This window comes from Myxocyprinus asiaticus, chromosome 5, assembly GCF_019703515.2.
Source record: "Myxocyprinus asiaticus isolate MX2 ecotype Aquarium Trade chromosome 5, UBuf_Myxa_2, whole genome shotgun sequence".
NCBI lineage: Eukaryota > Metazoa > Chordata > Actinopteri > Cypriniformes > Catostomidae > Myxocyprinus > Myxocyprinus asiaticus.
Window position 1 is genome coordinate 11781742 of NC_059348.1, and position 17058 is coordinate 11798799.

A 17058-nucleotide genomic window follows, 5' to 3' on the forward strand; every position below is an offset into this window, starting at 1 on the left:
GTGGCAAGAGGGACACAATGTCTCGTTCCCTCCATCAGGGAATGGAGGTTACGAAAGTAACCTAGTGTCACTACATCGACACAACGTCGAGTGAGTGACAGATAGGGAACGGAGGTTACGAAAGTAACCAGGACGTTCCCTATCTGTCACTCACTCGACGTTGTGTCGATGTAGTGACACTAGGGGTCCCTATACAAAATGGCACAACTAGCTGAACTGTGTTACGTGGACTGGCAGTGCGAGACAGGCAGACCACTGTGTGCCTCGTAGCAAGTGCACTAGGCCGTCACGTAACCACCTCCAACGCTCTTATGAGCGTCGAACGGTCCTTCAGGAACAAGTCGACTGCTCAACAAATAGGGACAGGCTAGCCCAGCCGTGGCCTCTTTTCCTCTTTTTTCTCCCCAAAAGAGTGGAATTTGTTAACCGACTGGGGGCCATAAATGTCTATGTCGGAGGGGGGTGTCACTCCCAAGGGGAAGACAACACCCTGCCCACAGAAGGGGGGGGGTGTATTTTGAGTGGAAATACGCCACATGGTCTCACCGAGTCTTGTCGGAAGTATGTCATGTGGAGAAGTCGCAAGGTAGGTCCTACCCAAGGGGGGAGGAGTTTCTACAAACATGGTGACCAAGGAAGACGCAGTTTACCGACAGGGAAACGATATAGCAGAAGATATCACGTGGGGTCACCTACGGTGAACCAGCACATGTGAAGCACCTACCCCAGTACAGGGCCTAATTAACACACGTACTGGGCCGGCAGCGAGTTTCTCCGCAAACTTGTCTGCCACAGGGCTAAGGAGGAAATTCATACAGGCATCACAGCTCGTGAACAGGACTGGGAGTCAAAAGTGCTGGGACGTCTTCACCTCAAGGGAGGGGAAAGGCGCTATGCGCAAGCAGTACACCCGGCCAGCTGTCCCGGAACTTACCTGCTCGTACCTGACAATACACAGGACGAAACTGGCTCAACCCGGAGACTGTAGAACCTCGCAAAGGTGTTGGGTGTTGCCCAGCCCACTGCTCTGCAGATGTCTGCCAAAGAGGCACCACTGCTCAGGGCCCAGGAGGCTGCTACACTCCTAGTACAGTGGGCTTGTAACCCCTCGGGGTGCAGCACGTCCTGAGCGTGATATGCCATCATGATGTCGTCAACGACCCAGTGGGCAATGCTCTGTTTGGAGACAGTGCTTCCTTTCCACTGTCCACCAAAGCAGACAAAGAGCTGCTCGGAGCAACTAAAGCTCTGCGTGCGATCCAAATAGATGTGTAAAGCACACACTGTACACAGCAATGCCAAAGCTGGGTCTGCCTCCTCCTGGGGCAGCGCTTGCCAGTTCACCACCTGATCCCTAAAAGGCTTGGGAACCTTGGGCACATAGCCCGGTCGGGGTCTCAGGATCACGTGAAAGTAACCCGGACCGAACTCCAGGCATGATTTGCTGACAGAGAATGCCTGCAGGTCCCCTACCCTCTTGATGGAAGTGAGCACAGTCAGGAGGGCAGTCTTCAAAGAGAGTGCCTTAAGCTCAACTGACTCCAGGGGCTCAAAGGGAGTTCCCGTAGACCCCGAAGGACTACAGAGAGGTCCCATGAGGGGATGAGGCACGGTCTGGAGGGATTCAACCTCCTAGCGCCTCTCAGGAACCTGATGATCAAGTCGTTCTTCCCAAAATACTTACTATCCACTGCATCGTGATGTGCCGAAAAGGCGGCCACATACACCTTCAAGGAGGAGGGTGACAGGCACCCCTCCAGCCTCTCCAGCAGGAAGGAAAGCACCGATCCGACTGCGCATCTCTGGGGCTCTTCGCATCGGGAAAAACACCACTTAGCAAACAGATGCCACTTCAAGGCATACAAGTACCTCGTAGAGGGAGCCCTAGCCTGAGTGATCATGTCTACCACTGCAGGTGGTAGGCCACTTAGGTCTTCTGAGTCCCATACAAGGGCCAGACGTGGAGATACCAGAGGTCTGGTCGTGGGTCCCAGATGGTGCCCCGTCCCTGAGAAAGAAGGTCCTTCCTCAGGGGAATTCGCCGGGGGGGTTGTCGTGAGGAGCGTAAGGTCCGAGAACCACGTCTGGGTGGGCCAGTAGGGTGCTACTAGGAAGACCTGCTCCTCGTCCTCCCTGACCTTGCACAGGGTCTGTGCAATTAGGCTCACTGGGGGAAATGCATATTTGCATGGGCCAGCTGTGTGCCAGCGTGTCTATACCGAGGGGCAAACAGGTCTTCCTGTGCTCAACCGACTTGACTCCAAATCAGCTAGACCACCTGGGGGTGGATTCTCCACTCTCCCCTTAGCGTAGCCTGTCGTGACAGCGCATCAGCCACGGTGTTGAGGTCACCCGGGATGTGAGTGGCTCGCAGCAACTTGAGGCGCTGCTGACTCCAGAGGAGGAGACAGCGGGCGAGTTGTGACATGCAACGATAGCGTAGACCGCCTTGACGGTTGATGTACGCTACCATCACCGTGTTGTCCGTCCGGACCAACACGTGCTTGCCCTGGATCAATGGCCGGAACCTCCACAGGGTGAGCAGTACTGCCAACAACTCAAGGCAGTTGATGTGCCAACGCAGCCACGGGCAAGTCCAAGACCGGCGACTGTGTGCCCGTTGCATACGGCGCCCCAGCCCGTCTTAACCACGACACGCCTGGAGACCTGCTCTAGCGGAACTCCTGCCCATAGAAATGCAAGGTCAGTCCAAGGGCTGAAGAGGCGGTGACAGATCGGCGTGACGACCACACGATGTGTCCCATGGCACCATGCCCATCTCGGGACTCAAGTCTGAAGCCAGTGCTAAAGCGTTCTCATATGCATCAACCTCATATGCAAAAAGAGCTTGCTCTTTTCCCAGTTTCCTGTGCACACACAACACATCCTGAGAGTGAGCTAGGATTAGCCAGTCGTCGAGATAATTGAGGATGCGGACGCCCACTTCCCTTAGCGGGGAAAGAACGTGAGGGGACAAGGACAGGCCGAAGGGAGGACCTTGTACTGGAATGCCCGGCCCTCAAAAGCAAACCGCAGGAAGGGTCTGTGTCGAGGTAAGACTGAGACGTAGAAGTACGCGTCCTTCAGGTCAAACCGCCACGAACCAATCTTAATGCCGGACGCTCGCTAAAATGCGTTTTGCATCAGCATCTTGAACGGGAGTCTGTGCAAGGCCCAGTTCAGTACTCGTAGGTCCAAGATTGGCCGCAACCCACCGCCTTTCTTCGGTACGGCGAAGCAGGGTCTGTAAAACCCCTTCTTCATCTTGGACATAGGGACAGGCTCTATCGCAAGAAGGGTAGCGATCTCTGCATGCAAGGTAGCAGCGTTCTCGCCCTTCACTGAGGTGAAGCAGACGGCGCTGAACCTGGGCGGGCGCCTGGCGAACTGAATCGCGTAGCCGAGTCAGACAGTCCTGGTCAGCCATCGCGACGGATTGGAAAGCACGAGCCACGCGTCCAAACTCCGGGCGAGGGGGACCAAGGGGACAATCACGTCAAACGTACCGGCGGGTCGAGGGGGCTCAAATCCTGTGGCCGTGCTGAGTCCAGACACATCGATGCACTTACCTGGCTCCTGAAGCCCACCATAAGATTGGTCGAGGAGGGGGGAGGAGGAATATTGTCCCCGCAGTCCATCGGAACCAACCCGGTGTGGGCATGTTTGTGCCACAGCTGGGCGCACAGGGGCGGGGGTCCTAGTGTGATTATTAACCTCCTGAGACCCAAGTGAGACTGCTGTATGCATTTACCACTTCCCTATTTGATTTGTAACTAGTAGCACCTAAACAAGCAAAAAAAAACAAAAAAAAAAAACATTCTTGAGCAAATAATTTTCTTAAAAATGTATGTCCACAGGTGTGGACAGTGGGACTAAGTTGTGAAACTTTAAATAATTAAGCTATAGAAAGTCAGAGTTTTTTCATCAAATTGTTTATTTCCAGGAGTGTAGGTTATTCATGTTGAGACATTACAGACATCACAGTTGATTTTGACCCACAGATGTGTTAATGTTGAAAGTTATTAAAAATAACAAGTTTTTTCAACTTTTGAGGGAATAATGTCCCAAAATCCATGTATGTGGACATCATGTTTATCAGTGTGCTGATGCGCAAGAAATGAATTATTTTTTAAAGCGGCATTAAAAACTAAACTAGAGATGCTACTCTTTACACCCAAAAAGTTTCAATAATAATAAAAAAAAACGAGAGGTTTCTTACCATAGGCACTTTTGTTGGCTCTGTGTCCGTAGAAGCGCTTCACTGAAATCTACATCATATTGTTGTGTCACATGACTCGGTGTGCCAGAAGTTAAATCCTTAAATGACAATCTAGATTGTTGTGAACAGTATTCAGTCAGCTTAAATTAACTAAAATTATGCGTTGCGTCTAGCAAAGCCAAATTACAACATCCACACATGTGGACGCAGTGTCGCACAAGGTTAAACTGCAAAAGTTGCGATTTGATGAGATAAATATACACTCACTGAGCACTTTATTAGGTACACCTGTAAAGTATACTTCACCTCATGCCATTATCTAATCAGCCAATCATGTGGCAGCAGTGCAATGTATAAAATCATGCAGATATGGGTCAGGAGCTTCAATTAATGTTCAAATCAACCATCAGAATGGGAAAAAAATGTGATCTCAGTGATTTTGACTGTGGTGTTGGTGCCAGACAGGCTGGTTTGAGTATTTCTGTAACTGCTGATCTCCTGCTTATCGATGTTCTAGCGGAAGTTCTTGACATGGGGTGAAATGTTCATGGAAAGATGCAGTTTGCGCTTGATTTTCTTGAGGAAAAAAATAAATAATGCCCTCTAACATGATTGGCTGGACATTTTTTTTGTAATTGATACAAGCGCTTTAATTTATGTTTCATAATTTAGTATAAGCATCGGTAAATCGCGTTCAGTTGATAGCGTATAGTCCATGGTAATGCTGTTAAACCCATAAATAAACACATCGTGGCAGGTGCGTACACAATACAATGGAGAAAAAAGAAAAAGCCCACTGTCGTATAGCTTGCAAATCTGTAATATCTTACAGCGTTTTGGTCAAAGACCTTTTTCAGGCATTCTTTTAATTTTTTTGAAGATTTTTCCTGTTGCAAGGGAAGTATATCACTGTTAAAGTATTGATTTACTCGAGAAGTTTCTTGAATGACGCTGGCGATACGCTCAACTGAACCAGAAAATTAAAGGGGAAATATTATGCCCTTTTTACACAATGTAATAGGTGTCCCCAGAATGTGTCTTTTAAGTTTCAGCTCAAAATACCTCACAGATCGTTTATTCTACCATGCCTAGTTTATACCCCTGTTTTGTAGCCCTGTTCTAAACGGGCTGTTTTAGTGTCTGTAGCTTTAAATGCAAAGGAGCTGCTTCTCCCCACACCCAATTCTGGAAGTGGGCTGTGCCTTTCCCCGGCGACAGCATTACAGGAGAACTTAAACAGTTAAAAAATTATAAATAACACGGAGAACACACTAGTCAATCATCTTAGTGTATTCTGCATAACAAAGGTCGAGTTATGAAATATGAAAAACAGCTATAGTTGTCGAAAATACCACTATCGTTTCATAATCGTTTTTGAAATAATGACCGGTTTTATTACACGGAAAATCTTCATTGCATGACCACTCAAGCGGGACTGTGGAGGACACCAATCAGTTTATATCGTAACCGAAACAGAGCTACAGCTTCATTGTTATGGAATAAGGTAGTTAGGGACTAGTTTCTACGTTACACTAAGCACAATGTTTTCACAACAAGTGTTTTTCGTGCAAAGTTCAAACAAGCAAATTCAGAAAGCCAAATTGCAAACATTAAAAAAAATATACGTGTGAAACTTACTGATTGCAAATCTGAAGCTGGGTCACAGAGAGTTAGTATCGATCCATCCTTGATCCTTAGCTTTGAAGCAAATCCAGCCTTTTGTTGACCAACATTGATGAAGCAGTCTGACTTGGCACAAGCAGCTCTAGCGAGGAGATAAATATGGCGGACAGTGCGCTGCTCACTCAGGTTTTAATGAGGGCAGATCTCTTCGCCAGCTGTGGGCAGTACCTTTCCCCTTTTGATGTCATAAGGGGCTGCAAACCTGAACGGCTCATTCAGAGACATGAGAGGATGGTCTTTTACCATATTTTGTGGTTGTGACACACTGGGGACAGATAAATATGTTCAAAAAATTGAAAAAGTGGATTTTGCATAATATGTCCCCTTTAAGGTTATTGGTGGTGGACATCCTCCTGAAGGCGTGAACTGAAATTTTTTTACACTAAAACTTCATGTCAAACCATTTTTATTGACCTCTTGGACTGTTTAATTCACAAAAGAACCTCTGATGATAGCAAAAGTGATGACTGTAAGTTCCTCACTTTCTTTTTAGAATGAACATGTGAGTGTTTGCTAAATCAATATTTTACGATGTGAATGCACTCCATAAAAAAAAAAAAAAAAAAAAACTTGTATTATTGTTCACATAGATGTTAAAAGCTTCCTATTCTCATGTACTAGCGAGTCTGAAGCCTTCCTTATATGATGTTTTCATGGGCGTGGATTATGATAATTGTGAATGAAAGTGTGCATACGCTCTATTTATGGACTTTTGGAATTCACTAACATACACACGTTTTACTAACAATTCTGGGGAATACAAAGCGTTCGTGAATCCAGCGGAACGTTTTCAGGATGCTCCATTTTACATGTAAATTACACCCAATTTTTTCATATATTTACGAAATTTTCATGAATAAGGACAGTTTTCATGCCAACGAGCAGCAGTTCTGCAGACGGAAATGCCTTGTTGATTAGAGGTCAACGGAGAATGGCCAGACTGGTTCGAGCTGACAGAAAGGCTACGGTAACTCAGATAACCACTCTGTACAATTGTAGTGAGCAGAATAGCATCTCAGAATGCACAACACATCGAACATTTAAGCGGATGGGTACAACAGCAGAAGACCACGTCGGGCACCTTATTAGGACCATAGTCTTCCTAATAAAGTGCTTGGTGAGTGTATAGTTTGCTTGTGCTGCGCACTTGAAATGTGAGTGCTTGTGAATGTGCGGAGCCAGTGTTGTGGTGATGCTGGCTGCTTATCCTTTTTACAGCTCCTTGGCTCATACACAGAAAACACCGTCATGAGAATTGTAAGCTCTCTTTGTATCAGATGACAGCGAGCAGAGCACTAATTCACTTTGTAGCATGAGTCACATACAAAGTACATATTTATTTAATTAAATAGCAGGCTTTTGTGGTAAAATAATCACATTGGGTGATGTAGCGACCTGCTTTTCTGGATGTGAGAAGCTACCGTCAAACAACTGAGAAAAACTTCAAAATAAAACCTTCCGCCAAAATAAAAGCTAAATTTAACTGGAAAAAAGTATGACAGAAACATATCACTACTGCAAAGTTATGTCATATTCACTGTAATACTACTACTACTACTACTACTAATAATAATAATAATAATAATAATCAATACCAATTGTTATTTTCAAAAAAATCTCTCACATCGGGGAAGCCTGGGTAGCTCAGCGAGTATTGATGCTGACTACCACACCTGGAGTCGCTAGTTCGAGACAGAGTGACTCCAGCCAGATCTCCTAAGCAACTAAATTGGCCTGGTTGCTAGGGAGGGTAGAGTCACACGGTGTAACCTCGCTATAATGTGGTTCTCGCTTTCTGTGGGGCACGTGGGGAGTTGTGCGTGGATGCCGCAGAGAATAGCGTGAAGCCTCCACACGCATTATGTCTCTGTGGTAACACGCTCAACAAGCCACGTGATAAGATGCGTGGATTGATGGTCTCAGATGCAGAGGCAACTGAGATTCATCCCCTGCCACCCAGATTGAGGCGAGTCACTACGCCACCACGAGGACTTAGAGCACATTGGGAATTGGGCATTCTAAATTGGTGAGAAAAGGGGAGGAAAAAAAAAATCTCTCACATCTGTGAGGCTCCGTTATGCAGCACTTTATTTGACCAAAAATAACTTCTATGTTGTATTTTGGATTGTGCTGTGAGGTTCTGTATAAAAGAGTTGTATTTGATAAGAAGAATACAATTATTTTGAAAATTACTTTTTCTATTTTTATTTGATTAAAGTTTTAACGAATTAACTTTAGACATGATTTTGAGAATAAAACTGAAATAAACTGATGATATGGAATTCAAGAGAAAAAAGTACCGAAAAGGAAGTATCAGTACTCTTACTTGTTCTCAAACAAAATATAAAAAATAAATGGTATCAGGACATCCTTACTTCTTATATAGGAATACAGATCAATCATGAAAAAGAAACTTTAAGATGAAGTTACACTGTTGGTGGGAGACTATCTTTGGGTTCACACTGTTAACATGCATGTATTGGTTGTGATGAACTGTTTATTGGCTTTTGTATGACAAAATGCTTATGTTCCTAATTTTGTAAGTCACTTGGGATAAAAGCATCTGCTAAATGACTATATGTAAAATGTAAATGTAATGGCTGTTGACATGAGTTCAACACATAGATATAGATGGGTTTCCTTTAAAGTGTTTACCCTGAAAATGAAATTTGCTCAGAATGACAACTTTGGACAAGCCTTTTTTAGATGTGTCTGTAGATTACTTGATTGGGTAAAATTCTTCCCACAGGACGTGCAGTGGTATGGCTTCTCTCCAGTATGCACTCTTTCATGTGCTTTCAGGTTTCCTGACTGAATAAAACTCTTTCCACAATGTGAACACTTGTAAGATTTTTCTCCAGTATGGATTCTTTGGTGCTGTTTCAAGTCACGAGCTCTGCTAAAGGCCTTACCACACTCTGAGCATACATGAGCTTTCACACCAGTATGTATTATCTTGTGATCATTAAAATAGTTCAGTCGTGAAAAACTCTTTCCACAAACAGAACACAGGTAAGGCTTTTCATTAGCATGAGTTTTCAGGTGCATCTTTAGGTGTGAGTCCAATGTAAATTCTTTGCCACACTGATCACAATTAAATGGCTTTAATCCAGAGTGAGAGTGCAGATGAGTTGTGAGATGGCTTGCTTGTGTAAAACTCTTTTCACACTGAGGGCATGTGAAAGGCTTCTCTCCAGTGTGAATTCTTATGTGTTTTTTGAGGCTCTCTTCTTGTGTGAAACTCTTTCCACACTGATTGCATGTGAAAGGCTTCTGCCCAGTGTGAAAGTTAAGGTGCCTCTTAAGGTTTCCTTCTACTGAGAAAGTCTTTCCACACTGAGTGCATGTGAATGGCTTTTCTCCAGTGTGTGTTCTTCTATGATTTTTAAGGCTTTCATTTTGTGAGAAACTTTTTCCACACTGAATGCATGTGAAAGGCTTCTCTCCAGTGTGAATTCTCAGGTGCCTCTGTAGATCTCCTTTAACTGCAAAAGACTTTCCACAATAAGAGCAGGTGAAATCATTTTTGTTTCTTGTTCTTTGAGTTCTTTTTTGTGAGCAACTAGCAGACTCTTCACCGGTTATGAAATGATCAGATTTCTGTTCATGATATTGTTTTTGATCCATGACATTCAGTTCTTGACTTTCCTCTTTCACTGCCATCAAGTCTGAAATGAACATTAAATAGTGACAAATGTGAAACAAAAATTGAAAACTCCAGTTTAATGACAAGCATCCACTGAGGCCAAATACTGTATCTATTTTTTCATTATCTCTGATATGCTGAAGAGTAGTTCTGTTATTCTCATGTTAGGGGAAGATGGGGGATGACACACCCTGGGGTAAAATTACCCCCCACCTTAACTTTCTGAACTTTTCGGAAAGAATGGACACTTTCCCAGTTGGGCCAGTGCTGCATTTATAACGTTATTGCAAGCACTGCAACAAGCAAGAGAGCACAAATATTACATGGAGCAAACACAGTCTCCGAGCACTCAGAGACGAACGAGCATGATGCTATTTAGCGCACAGAGATGAGCGAGCACATAATATACTGGAATGCTGGCGTGAGCACACAAGAGCATGCAGACACTGAGCGTGCTCTCCTCTAACTGTCCTCGCTCTGTTCAAAGTGTTTTAGTAGCATCAATTCCAGTGGGTTAAAAAATACATTAATTCGGCATACTCATGGTGTTTAATATGAAAAGAAGCAAAATCACTACGGCTTTTATTATTATCAGAGCTGTTCTGTAAAGCTCTTATATGGGGTTACATAATGCCTTAAGCTGACTTCAAAACAGCATGATAGTAGTAAAAATTTTGCCAGGGCAAATAAAAATCTAAACCAAATCCTTAAATAGAAAAAATCCTTAGTGTTGAGCCCTGCATAATAACAATTCAAATCAAATAAATAGAAATTCATATTCATAGCATCCTCTTAAGTATCAGTATATTGTGTTGCACCAGAATCATGTAACTAAGATTTCATGATGGTCAAGTCTGCAATTCTTATAGCACACACCTGATTAGTTTCGGTAATTAAAGGAATGTTCCAGGTTCAATACAAGTTAAGCTCAATCAACAGCATTTGTGGCATAATGTTGATTACCACAAAAATTAATTTAGACTCATCCCTCCCAAAAAAAGCAAAGACTGATTTACAGTGAGGCACAATTGAAGTGAATGGGGTCAATTTTTGGAGGGTTTAAAGACAGAAATGTGAGGCATGTGCTGGGTTGTGCTGCCTGCTTCAGCCTGTCAGAGGGGGATTGTGCTGTAGCCCCCGTTCTGTGCACGTCAGTGTATATATATTTATACACACACACACACACACACACACACACACACACACACAGTGCATTCAGAAAGTATTCAGACACCTTCATTTTTAATATATAAATATTATTATAGTATTATAAACATTAAGGCGTTTGGAAATTGCTTCCAAGCATGAACCAGACTTGGAAATTGCTTCCAAGGATGAACCAGACCAAACCTGGAGTTTTTTTTTTTTTTTTTTTTTGAGGTCTTGGCTGATTTCTTTTTATTTTCCCATTATGTCAAGCAAAGAGGCACTAAGTTTGAAGGTAGGCCTTAAAATACATCCACAGGTACACCTCCAATGGACTCCAATTAGCCTATCAGAAGCTAATTGACTAATTGCCTAAAGGCTTGACATCATTTTCTGGAATTTTCCAAGCTGCTTAAAGACACAGTTAACTTAGTGTATGTAAACTTCTGATCCACTGGAATTGTGATATAGTCCATTAAAAGTGAAACAATCTGACTGTAAACAATTGTTGGAAAAATTACTCGTATCATGCACAAAGTAGATGACCTAATGACTTTCCAAAACTATAGTTTGCTAATATGAAATATGTGGAGTGGTTAAAAATTATTTTTAATGACTTCAACCTAAGTTTATGTAAACGTCTGACTTCAACTGTATATACAGTACTGTGCAAAAGTTTTAGGCACTTGTGAATAATGTTGCATAGTGAGGATGTCTTCAAAAATAATGACATAAACAGTTTTCATTTATCACTTAATGTCATACAAAGTCCAGTAAACATAAACAAAGCTAAATCAATATTCGGTGTGACCACCTTTGCCTATAAAACAGCACCAATTCTCGAAGGAACACCTGGACACAGTTTTTCTTGGTTGTTGGCAGATAGGATGTTCCAAGCTTCTTTGAGAATTCGACACAGTTCTTCTATCTGTTCTCAGTTGCTTCTGTCTCTTTATGTAATCTCAGACTGACACGATGTTCAGTGAGGGGCTTTGTGGGGGCCATGACATCGGTTGCAGGGCTCCCTGTTCTTCTATTCTAATCTTTTCTTTTTGCAAAAGTAATGTTTGGGAGTCTAACATTTATATTTCCTGTTGACACACTAAAGCTGAAGATATAAATAACCATCTTAAGACAAATGCTTTTGTGAAACATCTTATGTGCCTAAGACTTTTGCACAGTACTGATATATATATATATATATATATATATATACAGGTGCATCTCAATAAATTAGAATGTCATGGAAAAGTTCATTTATTTCAGTAATTCAACTCAAATTGTGAAACTCGTGTATTAAATAAATTCAATGCACACAGACTGAAGTAGTTTAAGTCTTTGGTTCTTTTAATTGTGATGATTTTGGCTCACATTTAACAAAAACCCACCAATTCACTATCTCAAAAAATTAGAATACATCATAAGACCAATTAAAAAAAAACATTTTTAGTGAATTGTTGGCCTTCTGGAAAGTATGTTCATTTACTGTATATGTACTCAATACTTAGTAGGGGCTCCTTTTGCTTTAATTACTGCCTCAATTTGGCGTGGCATGGAGGTGATCAGTTTGTGGCACTGCTGAGGTGGTATGGAAGCCCAGGTTTCTTTGACAGTGGCCTTCAGCTCATCTGCATTTTTTGGTCTCTTGTTTCTCATTTTCCGCTTGACAATACCCCATAGATTCTCTATGGGGTTCAGGTCTGGTGAGTTTGCTGGCCAGTCAAGCACACCAACACCATGGTCATTTAACCAACTTTTGGTGCTTTTGGCAGTGTGGGCAGGTGCCAAATCTGGCTGGAAAATGAAATCAGCATCTTTAAAAAGCTGGTCAGCAGAAGGAAGCATGAAGTGCTCCAAAATTACTTGGTAAACGGGTGCAGTGACTTTGGTTTTCAAAAAACACAATGGACCAACACCAGCAGATGACATTGCACCCCAAATCATCACAGACTGTGGAAACTTAACACTGGACTTCAAGCAACTTGGGCTATGAGCTTCTCCACCCTTCCTCCAGACTCTAGGACCTTGGTTTCCAAATGAAATACAAAACTTGCTCTCATCTGAAAAGAGGACTTTGGACCACTGGGCAACAGTCCAGTTCTTCTTCTCCTTAGCCCAGGTAAGACGCCTCTGACGTTGTCTGTGGTTCAGGAGTGGCTTAACAAGAGGAATACGACAACTGTAGCCAAATTCCTTGACATGTCTGTGTGTGGTGGCTCTTGATGCCTTGACCCCAGCCTCAGTCCATTCCTTGTGAAGTTCACCCAAATTCTTGAATCGATTTTGCTTGACAATCCTCATAAGGCTGCGGTTCTCTCGGTTGGTTGTGCATCTTTTTCTTCCACACTTTTTCCTTCCACTCAACTTTCTGTTAACATGCTTGGATACAGCACTCTGTGAACAGCCAGCTTCTTTGGCAATGAATGTTTGTGGCTTACCCTCCTTGTGAAGGGTGTCAATGATTGTCTTCTGGACAACTGTCAGATCGGCAGTCTTCCCCATGATTGTGTAGCCTAGTGAACCAAACTGAGAGACCATTCTGAAGGCTCAGGAAATCTTTGCAGGTGTTTTGAGTTGATTAGCTGGTTGGCATGTCACCATATTCTAATTTTTTGAGATAGTGAATTGGTGGGTTTTTGTTAAATGTGAGCCAAAATCATCACAATTAAAAGAACCAAAGACTTAAACTACTTCAGTCTGTGTGCATTGAATTTATTTAATACACGAGTTTCACAATTTGAGTTGAATTACTGAAATAAATGAACTTTTCCATGACATTCTAATTTATTGAGATGCACCTGTATATATATATATATATATATATATATATATATATATATATATATATATATATATATATAAACTCGGCAAAAAAAAAAAAAAAAGAAAAAAAAAGAAAGAAACATCCTCTCACTTTCAACTGCTTTTATTGTCAGCAAATTGAATATGTGGTGTTGCCACCAGCTGCATTAAGTACTGCAGTGAATCTCCTCCTCATGGACTGCACCAGATTTGCCAGTTCTTGCTGTGAGATGTTACCCCACTCTTCCACCAAGGCACTTGCATGTTCCCGGACATTTCTGGGGGGAATGGCCCTAGCCCTCACCCTCCAATCCAACAGGTCCCAGACATGCTCAATGCGATTGAGATCCAGGCTCTTCGCTGGCCATGGCAGAACACTGACATTCCTGTCTTGCAGGAAATCACACACAGAACGAGCAGTATGGCTGGTGGCATTGTCATGCTGGACAGCCATTTCAGGATGAGCCTGCAGGAAGAGTACCACATGAGGGAGGATGTCTTCCCTGTAATGCACAGTGTTGAGATTGCCTGCAATGACAACAAGCTCAGTCCGGTGATGCTGTGACACACCGCCCCAGACCACAATGGACCCTCCACCTTCAAATCGATCCCACTCCAGAGTACAGGCCTCAGTGTAACGCTCATTCCTTCGATGATAAACGCGAGTCCGACCATCACCCCTGGTGAGACAAAACCGTGACTCGTCAGTGAAGAGCACTTTTTACCAGTCCTGTCTGGTCCAGCGAAGGTGGGTTTGTGTCCACAGGTGACATTGTTGCTGGTGATGTCTGGTAAGGACCTGCCTTACAACAGGCCTACAAGCCCTCAGTCCAGCCTCTCTAAGCCTATTGCGGACAGTCTGAGCACTGATGGAGGGATTGTGCGTTCCTGGTGTAACTCGGGCAGTTGTTGTTGCCATCCTGTACCTGTGCCGCAGGTGTAATATTCGGATGTACCGATCCTGTGCAGGTGTTGTTACATGTGGTCTGCCACTGCAACGACGATCAGCTGTCCTTGCTGTCTCCCTGTAGTGCTGTCTTAGGCGTCTCACAGTATGGACATTGCAATTTTTTGCCCTGGCCACATCTGCAGTCCTCATGCCTCCATGCAGCATGCCTAAGGCACGTTCACGCAGACGAGCAGGGACCCTGGGAATCTTTCTTTTGGTGTTTTTCAGAGTCAGTAGAAAGGTCTCTTTAGTGTCCTAAGTTTTTATAACTGTGACCTTAATTGCCTACCGTCTGTTAGCTGTTATTGTCTTAACGACCGTTCCACAGGTGCATGGTCATTAATTGTTTTTGGTTCATTGAACAAGCATGAAAAACATTGTTTAAACATTTTACAATAAAGATTTGTAAAGTTATTTGTATTTTCACAAAATTATCTTTAAAATTCAGTGTCCTAAAAAAGAGATGTTTTTTTTTTTTTTATGCTGAGTTTATATACAGTATATATAATTATGTGCTATGACAACAATATAGGAAATAAATAGAAACATTTACCAATTATATTATATTGGGAGATGCATCATTATTCTATACATGCTAAACCTGTACCTAAATATGTTGCAATTTTTAAGTAAATGCAAATTGCTATCAAGGGGGCATCTGCCCCCATCTTCCCCTAGTATCACAAAGTCTGGTAGATTCTTGTATTATATGTTTGTAACGGCAAGATCTAGCAAACTACCTGCTTTGTTACCTCAATGTTCCTCAAAACTGTAAATGTGAAGAATCATGAATGACCACTAACCTCTTTGTTTCTCGTTATTTTCATTTTTCACTTTGCGTGGTTTTGGATCACTCTGCATGTCTTCTTTTTGCTTTTCAATGGTGGATTGCAAACTATTAAAGCACACTACCACCACCTGCTGTTAGCTCAGACCAGAGACTTTCTGTTTCCCTTTCTCCCTCCCCTCAGACCATCAGAGCTCCCAGTTCCAGTTGGGAGGTGCATGTTCAGCTCCTCCAGCTTTGACTCAGATCCCTTCACAATCCCCCCAAAAAAAAACACTGTGGTTACTCTGCACATGAAGATAACAGCACTTCACGAAGATATCTGCTCATGATCTAGTTGGGTGTCGTTGCTCCATATATGGCAAGAAAACTCAGTAAGCCAATGAGAATCAAAATGAAATGTGAAAGTGAAAGTTGTTCACTTGCTCTGACTAGAACATGATTTCAAAGAAATTGTTGTATTGCTTACTGAAAATTAGCTGAACATGAGAGTTTTGGCTGAAGGAGACATTTAGTATTAGTGTACAACAAATCCAAATATATTTACAATTTAGCGTACAAGCAAATCTAAATTGGCAATAGGCTCTCAGTAGAACTACTATTATGTTGCCTCAGCTTGTGATGCCAAATTCAATGTCATTCCCTCAGCAACTGTTTTAGAAACCCCATCTCAGCTGTGGTAACATTTATTATTATTTATTTTTTTAAGAGTAATTTCCTCCCGGGACCAAACAAAATAAATTAATGCATAATAATAAATTAAAAATAAAACAAGTAATTTTTTTAAATGTCAAATGTCAATATAGTGTCTGAGGCATAAGAAACACATTACAGTAATTGTCTATTGAAAAAAATGGAAGACATCAGAACCCAGTGACTATGAAAATGCTTGAGAGGATCTGCAGAGATGAACAGCAGAAAATCCTCAAATCCAGGTGTGCAAAACTTGTCGCATCATACCCAAAAAGACTTGAGGCTGTAATCACTGCCAAATGTGCTTCAACTAAGTACTGATTTAAGGGTCTGAATACTTATGTCTAGGGCCGTAGCTAGTGGGGTGAAAGGTGGTGACGATTCTAGGGGCCCACAGGTCCAGGGGGATCCCACAACACATTATAAACTGTATTGATTTAATAGGAAAGGGGCCCTGAGCAATACACAGTCAGGGGGCCCAAAATACCTTGCTACAGCCCTGACTATGTCAGTGTGATATTTCAGTTTTTTCTTTTTAATAAATTTGCAAAGTTATCAAAAATATGGCTTTTGCTTTGTCATTATAGGGTATGGAGTGTAGATTGATGTGAAAAAAATAAAAATATTTTAAGCATTTTAGCATAAGGCTGCAACATAACAAAATGTGAAAAAATGAAGGGGTCTGAATACTTTCTGAATGCACTGTAAATATTTATATGAACAATTTTGAAAAGGATCAAATTTTAATTGTAAGAACAAAATAATAAACCTAATGTTTATATTTCCCTAACATGTGCTGAATTGTGATATCAGACATTTCCAAAAAGTCAAAAAAGAAGTTGCCATGGCCAAACCCATGACCCAAACCCAAATTTGGGATCTTTAAAAAGTCAAGGTTGTCGGCTGGATTTACAACTGTGGCATATGGTCTCAGAGAAATATGAAAACCAAAATGTCTTTTACAGAGGACAAAAATGTATGGCTGGGTCTCAGTAGACTAACAATGTTGGTCCCGGTTACGACAGTGTTTTGTGTAATTGTAAATATGTAAGTATATTTTTTACAGTGTTTCATTGTGTGAAATTAATTGTTAAAGTTATTTATTTTTACTCATTTTGATTTTCAATACTTTG

At 42.2% G+C, this 17058-nt stretch overlaps 1 protein-coding gene across 1 annotated transcript; it reads right to left on the reverse strand.

The window, feature by feature from the left end:
* Positions 1 to 7493: 7493 nt before the first annotated feature.
* Positions 7494 to 15454, reverse strand: LOC127440843 (gastrula zinc finger protein XlCGF8.2DB-like). The gene is made up of 2 exons (XM_051697818.1): positions 15249 to 15454; positions 7494 to 9570 (listed from the first exon to the last, which is right to left on the reverse strand). Exons 1-2 carry the CDS (start codon positions 15304 to 15306, stop codon positions 8576 to 8578), a joined length of 1053 nt encoding a protein of 350 aa, XP_051553778.1. The 5' UTR covers positions 15307 to 15454; the 3' UTR covers positions 7494 to 8575.
* Between the last annotated feature and the right edge of the window lie 1604 nt (positions 15455 to 17058).